We start from the raw sequence: 7,774 nt of genomic DNA on the forward strand, positions 1-7,774 counted from the left end.
CCCCTGGACTGGCTTGTGCGGGTGGCACATAAAAGACACCATTTCGAGTGTGGCCGTTTTCGTGCGGGTGACACGTAAAAGCACCCACTACACTCTCTGAGTGGTTGGCGTTAGGAAGGGCATCCAGCTGTAGAAACTCTGCCAAATTAGATTGGAGCCTGGTGTTGCCATCTGGTTTCACCAGTCCTCAGTCAAATGTCCAACCCATGCTAGCATGGAAAGCGGACGTTAAACGACGATGATGATGATGATGATGATATATATATATATATATATATGCTATAGCCCCAACCAACCGTGGACTTGGTGAATGGAAACTGATGTAGATATGTGTACATATCATCATCATCATCATCATCATCATCATCATCATCATGGAAAGCGGACATTAAACGATGATGATGATGATGATGATATGTACACATATCTACATCAGTTTCCATTCACCAAATCCACTCACAAGTCTTTGGTTGGTTGGGGCTATAGCTGAAGACACTTGCCCAAAGCACCATGCAGTGAGACTGAACCCAAGACTGTGTGGTTGAGAAACAAGCTACTTAATCTCACAGCTATGTTTGTGTACAGACTTAGAAAAGAACTCCAAAATGACTGGAAGTTTTTTTTTTTTTTAATCTTTTTAATCAGGAGGGAAGGTAGTGCCCTCAACTTTTTACAAAGCCTTGGAGACTTTAGGTGGGAGGGAAAGAAGGCGGAAAGTGTCCTTGAACTGGAAGCCTGGCCAGAATGCTTGCAATAGAGTGGATTCTATTAAAGGTAGCCAAGTAGTGGTGTTAAACTGGGTATTGGGTTAAGTCTGCCACCCAGATAGACCATGGTGGGACTTGAAATCAGACTACAAAAACCAAAACAAATTTACAAGGCATCTAATCTACTGTTCTTACAATTCTACCAATTGATTGCCTTTGGTTTTGTTTTTTTTTTATCAATCCTGACAGGATGAGACTCAAAGTACACCTTGGCTGAATTTGAACTTAGATTGCAAAGTTGAAATAAATATTGGCAGAGCATTCTGTCTGACTCTGCCAGTTTACTGGTAGTTCATAGATCTGCTCAGTCATGGCTGATTTAGGGACTAAACAACTAACAAAGACTTGGGTGACACAACTGAGAGAGTTCAGAACTAGGAATTCTGAAGAGCTATAAACCCATCCAACCCATGTTTATTATGACACTGAGGCCTATCTATTGGAACCTGGATATGACTGGAGAAATTTTGCAAGAATTATTAATCAGACAACTCTACTAATATGGAAATGTTATATTTCTGGATGATAATGCTTAGTATTTGTGAAAGAGAGTGACATTATTGTGTGGGTGAGAAGTTCACTTCCTAACCATATGGTTTCAGTTTCAATCCCGCAGCATGATACATCAAGCAAGTGACTCTTACTATAACTCTGAACTGATCAAAGCCATGGAAAACAGGAAAGGTTTAGTGTCAGGACAGACACCCAATTGTAAAAAAGATGCTTCAGATAATAACATATTTGTCCAACCCATGCAAGCATGGAAAAACAAACATAAAACAAAATGAAAAAATTGAATGAATTGGATGGTATAAGATGACATGAGGTGACAATAGTAAAGAATAGCTAAGGAAGAGAGATAGCTTGAAGTAGCTTTCTGGCATGAAATACTTATACTAATACATTGTTCTCTTAATATTTTCACACGTATGTAAATTTCAAATTAAGTTTACTACTACTACTACTACTACTACTACTACTACTACTACTACTACTACATTCAAAAATGCACTTGGGACAACCAAAACACTTCTTGGTGGCCCACATTGCAGGTCTCAGTATGCTGTCAAAATAGTAGCTCTATGCAAATATTAAGGAATCTATGATTAACCCCTTAACTTTTAGATTACTCTGTCAAATGTAATGCTTATCTATTCACATTGTTTTGAATTAATTATGCATTATCTTATAGTTTTGAGATGTTGGTGATGTGATCGTTTATTTTTTTAATGATATTGTAGGGTAGGTATGAGAGGCCAAATCTGGCTGGTTCCAGCATAAAACTGTTGAAATATCTAAGCCACATAAGGCTAATTTAAATGCTAAAGAGTTAAAAGAGAAGTTAAAGGAAAATTTAATGAAATAAATGCATACTGATGTCTTTATTCCCTTCACTAATGGAAAAATGAATTTGGCAAGATGATCTTCTTTCTTGCCAGCCATAGAGGGAAATAAACAATCAACTGAAAAATTACAATAAAACATATATTTCACAAATATTTGCAAATGTATCTAGTGCATATCATAATTAAGTGATGGGCTTTAACTCTTTTGATACAAATCTGCTTGAAACTAACTTTGGTTTAGTGATACAAATTTCCTGTTTAAAAGTGATCTAAATTAAAACTTTCCATCAAAATTTCATAGTAATTTATGTTCCAAACATCAACTTAAAATGACAGTTATTTTAGTGAGTTATTTTATTATGAACTGAAACAAAGACTGTGTAGTTCAACAAAAATATGGTAGAAAAATGATTGAAGTCATTATGACAAGTCTTCTCAGATCATATAGAGTCGCAGGGCTGGTTTCCTGATTTCTGTGGTGCATATATTACCCTCTGGGTAGGATGCCAGTCTGTCACAGGAATTAGATACACCAATACAATGTATCTAATGATCTGTATTAAAAACCTTCCTTCAAAATTTCTTGCTAATTCATGTTCCAAATAGCAGCTTAATAATGAGAAAGCTATTTTATTAAATCTTCATTATTTTCAAAAACGTATTGAAATATATACAGTGTATTTACACAGAAATATGGTAAGAAAAAAAAATGGATTTATAAAATGTAACCTAAAATATTTTCATGTTTAGCAAGTGCTGTCTCTGATATATAAACACACACGCACGCATGCGTGCGCGTGTTTAATGTCCATCTTTTGTTTTTTGAAGGTCTGTAACTACTCAGTGTCCAAATATTTTCTGACTCTAAAGAGAAAGTTTAACTTTTATGATACAGTTAAAGCTATGATATTGATGCATGACCACTATAAAAGATTATGAGATTGTAGTACCAAGTATTTATAAGTTTTGTTAAGGTTTTTAGTTATGTGTTCTCCATGTTTTTGTTGTTTAGCCTCAGATCAGCACTGATAAGTATAAACCAGTGATTCTCATGCTTTTGTAACTCAGTCTTTTACAAATACCCTTTTCCAAAAAAAAAAAGAAAAGAAAAGGGTGCTGCGTCTTATCTCTCATATTTTTTTGCACTATCCCATCTAGCATATATTTGGGTTTATTTCATATATTTATGTGGAGAAATCCCATTTATGTTAAATTTTTATGGAAAATACTAAAGGCAAAGACTCTTATTTGGAAATTATATTGGATCTTGGTGTATCATCAGTCATGTTTTTTACTCACAAATAACAATGTCAAACTTCTATTTAAATGTTAATAAAGGATTTTTTTGAAAATGTATTTAAAATATAATTACATTACCTGAGTTAAATATTTTATTTCTAAGGAAAACAACAAGTTCCTATCATTAAGCACTCAGAACCTTACCCCATAGCATAGTCTTGACATTTACCACCTTCTTCTGAGCCTATAATACCCCCAAGAAAGTACTTGACCAAGTTCAAAAATAGTGAAGTAGGCCTATGTTCAAAGTATTCTAGCTACAACCATCATATCTTATTTTTAGACAGTGTGTCCAGTACTACATTATCTAATATGTCCTTCCTTTTCTAAAGATGTTAAGGTGTGATCTGTCAAAGATTTAGCTGCTATTTCTAGTTGTTCAAGTAGCAACTCCTTCATTGCCTCAGTGGGGAAGATTTATCTGGAAGAAGTAGTTTAAGTGATGCTTCTGAGAAAGAAGTGAATCAGGACCAATACAAATGATAGAAAAAAATCAAAAGATATTTGGAAAAATAAATTTGCATTTTTCAGTAATAGATTATTTTCTCTGCTCTTTTCATTATAGAACATCTGTTGGAATGGATTAATATTTATGTAAATATTCATTTGAAGCTCTTGTAACAATCTCTTTGTTGGTTCTGCAAGCATTGACTTGTGTAAAGAATTATATTTGTTCTTTTCATTCAAAAACAAAAAGAAAAAAAAAGGAAAATAGTTACTATGACATATGTGATTTATTAAGAACCAAAATTATTATTAGTTTTCTAATTAGTTATTGTCCTCTAATTCCACCTACGTATTTTAGTCCTTTTTAGTAACTGACACTTTGCAGTGATATTTATTCCTTTAGTTATCAAAAACTTTGGCATTTTCCTTTGACACTAGACCATAAATTTATTATGGGGTAGGAGTGCTAAGCAGTGGTGTGTATAAATACAATGTTATGGCCAGTTCAAATATGCTTGCGGCATGTTTGAACTCGTAAACAAGCCATTCATTGAGAAAAGTTTTCACTGTAGACAAATGGTGTAAATACACCTAAATCAGCTCACAGCACCACCTACCCAGACTGTGAGATGCAAGCATTTCAGAGTGGTTATCTCCTCTTCAGTCACAGCAACATGAAAGGGTGCGCTGTGAGCTGACAAGAGAGATAGTCTCTCTTATGCTATTCCAGGCATCATATGATGACTAGTAGCATTAATCGGTGGCTCACCATAAACAAATTATTGTGTGGGAGTGCTAAGCAGTGATGTGTATAAATGTAAAATCACTGTGCACCCTGTTTGGTTTCTGTGACTGAAGAGGAGATAACCACTCCCAACTGCTTGCATCTCACAATCTGGGTAGGTGGCATTGCGAGCTGATTTAGGTGTATTTACACCATTTGTCTACAGTGAGAAATTTTCTCTATGACAAAACAGTGAATGGCTTTCTTAAAGGTTCGAACATGCCACAAGCATATTTGATCTGGTAATAACATTGCACATAAATTTATTGTTAAGAATTATAGCTAATAGAATCAACCACACTATATGCATGGCATTTATTTTGTTGACTTGTCTTCCCTACTTTCCCTCCAACATCAACTAGCCCTCAACCTGTTCTTCATTATATATGCCACCCCCCCCTCTTTATTCCCCAACTCTAACCAACTCTCACTCTCCCCACCAACCTTCACTCTCTGTTCTGTCTCAACCCATATTCACATTCTTGTATCGTAAGGGGGCCATCCTAACACTTCATCATCATCATCATCATCATCATCATCATCATCCTTTAAAGTACTTGTTCCATGCAAGCATGGGTTACACTGTTTGATCAGATCCAACAGGACAAAGAACTGTGTCATATTCCAGTGTCGGCTTTGGCATGGTTTCTATGACTGAATGCTCTTTCTAATGTCAACCATTTTTCAGTGTGTATTGTATACTTTTTTCATGACACCTACACTAGAGAGGCCACCAAGTAACCTGCAAGACAAGCTAACCCTCGACTAAGTGGGAGTATAGTTAAAAAAGTGGAAGGTGGTTTTATGTCAGGTGTTTAGAGGCTAAAATATGACGTGGACAACCACGTGTGTCATGCTATAGTGGAGATATGTGGCTACTGTGCATTATATAAGGGTGGGTGTGAATAGCTGGAAAGAATATAACAATTAATCATCACCGTTTTATTTGTTTCTTGCTCCACCCTGGTTACTTCCACCCACTTTTCCATAATGAGAGTAGCCATGTGGCTCCTTTACAGCAAGAAGTCTATTTTGTTTTGGCCCTTTGTTTCCTACTTTAACCCTCTCATCCCTCAGCATAAAGCCACCTTCCTCTCTACTTTAACCCTATTCATTTAAAGGGGATCTTAGTCTTGCAAGCTGCAGGACGACTTTTCTAGTGTTGGTGTCATTGTGTAAAGTGGTGTTAGGAAGGGCAACCAGCTATAGAAACCATGCTAAAGCAGGCATTAGAGCTCTGTCAAATCATCCAGCATGTTCCAGTATGGGTTGGACATTTCAAAGATGATAATGACATCAAGATGGTTCAAAAAGAAGAGTCATCTTCAGCAATATTTAAATTCCAAAAGCTGAGCTGGAAACAAAGATTATAGTTCAATGCTGCTTCACTGTGTTCACCATTTCACAGTTGTAAGTTATTGAAACATTAGTTTACAGCCAACAGCTATCACCTCTCAACATCTGGCCAACCATAAAAAAGTTTTTATGGTGTTCTTCTAGAATTACTGTTTTGTAACTTTGAAATTTTCTTTATTTCTTTTGCTTGTTGTTTGTGGAGGTTATAAAAATCCTGTCTGTTTCATATCTAAAGCTGCTTTCCCATATGGAAATACTATAAATTAAAAAAAAATTTTAAATAGATAAATAAATAAAACTAATTATCTTGGTGTACACAACTGAAAAAGCATTGAATTAAAATAGCCATTTATGTGTCATACTTGATATCTGAGAGAAACAAATCTCTTCATAGACTTGTGTTAAAAATTTCATTTACACATGTGAAAAGTAGGTACACATCATTGACAACTCCTAAGAAGGCTGAAACATGCTTGATATTCCTGTGAGTCACTGTTAGGGTAATATTAATCTCTTTGATATTTATTACATTTTTAATATATGTCTATGAAAAAATTTTCTCTCATACAAAACCTCAGCATTATGGCTTTCAATGGTTAAGTACAGTACACAGATGACCATTTTAAAAGAAATTATTTTTCCTAATGGTCCCTTATTTAATGCACCCTAAACTTGTCTGTTTGTCAGTATATATAATCATCATCATCGTTTAATGTCCGTTTTCCATGTTGGCATGGGTTGGACAGTTTGACTGGGGACTGGCAAGCCAGGAGGCCGCACAAGGCTCCAATCTGATCTGGCAATGTTTCCACAGCTGGATGCCCTACCTAATGCCAACACCTTCAGGAGTGTAGTGAGTGCTTTTTATGTGCCACCGTAATAATATTTTTAGATAATGAAATAAATGTTATGCTTTAAAATTATCTTACCGGCCTACTCTGTGCTGCATTTTCATAATGTTCTTTCTGATATTTCAGGTGATCTTGACGAAGAAGAAGAAGAAGAAGCATAGCAAAAATATTTGAAAATATTGTATTCCTTGCATTGAAGTCTGTGTGGTTTAGAAGTTTTGCTTAGCATCCACATGGTTCTGAACTGTCTCTCAATTCATGTTATCTTGAAGCATGTGTTTTCTACCAAACCTTTGGCTCAACTCAACTTTTGTGAATGAAGTTGGATAGATGAAAATCCAACACCACCATCTAACCCTTGGGTTCCTTTAGCAAAATTCACTGTTACAAATATTTGAATTCAGTTCCCATTCTGATGATAACTTAGTTTATTCGTTTGCTTCTTCCTGCTATTGCAAACTCATGAGTCATGGTTTCTTGCCCCACCCTAGTCTTGGAGGCCTGCCGAAAATGGTGATGAGTTTCACTCTTCCCCTCTAACCATGCTATAATTAATATTCAGAAAAAACTTCATTTAGGATTTTATCTGCAGCTTTGGCTTAACTTGTGGGGAAGAGGAAAGTCCATTCAAAAGACTGTGTTCCCTGATTTAAGACCGCCTACTGATCCTTGGGTGCTTTTAGTAAAGTGGAAATGAACCTAGAACCATGAAGTGAATTTCTTAACCACACTGCCATACCTGTTCCTAAAGAATAAAAGCATACATAAAAATACAAATATGAGATGTAAAAACAGTTTTGAGTTGCAAGTTTATCTATATATATAAAAATGAGAATGTCTGTCTGTCTGTCTGTCTGTCTGTCTGTCTGTCTGTCTGTCTGTCTGTCTGTCTGTCTGTCTGTCTGTCTGTCTGTCTGTCTGTCT

At 35.6% G+C, this 7,774-nt stretch overlaps 2 protein-coding genes across 6 annotated transcripts in view; one reads left to right on the forward strand and one right to left on the reverse strand.

The window, feature by feature from the left end:
* Positions 1–7,644, forward strand: part of LOC106879999 (ankyrin-3) — a 16,520-nt gene extending 8,876 nt beyond the window's left edge. Inside the window, exon 3 of the mRNA XM_014929787.2 lies at positions 6,977–7,644. The gene's annotated coding sequence lies outside the window, so the exon portion shown is untranslated. The remainder of the gene's footprint in view (positions 1–6,976) is intronic.
* The window catches only part of LOC106880008 (uncharacterized), a 113,166-nt gene that overhangs the window by 49,707 nt on the left and 55,685 nt on the right, over positions 1–7,774 (reverse strand). For all 5 annotated transcript variants that reach the window (XR_008265012.1, XR_008265009.1, XR_008265011.1 and 2 more), the window contains exon 18: positions 6,929–6,981. Coding sequence is in view for 1 of the 5 variants with exons in the window: in XM_052971053.1 (XP_052827013.1) it covers positions 6,929–6,981 (53 nt within the window). In the remaining 4 variants the exon portion in view is untranslated. The remainder of the gene's footprint in view (positions 1–6,928; positions 6,982–7,774) is intronic.

This window comes from Octopus bimaculoides, chromosome 10, assembly GCF_001194135.2.
Source record: "Octopus bimaculoides isolate UCB-OBI-ISO-001 chromosome 10, ASM119413v2, whole genome shotgun sequence".
NCBI lineage: Eukaryota > Metazoa > Mollusca > Cephalopoda > Octopoda > Octopodidae > Octopus > Octopus bimaculoides.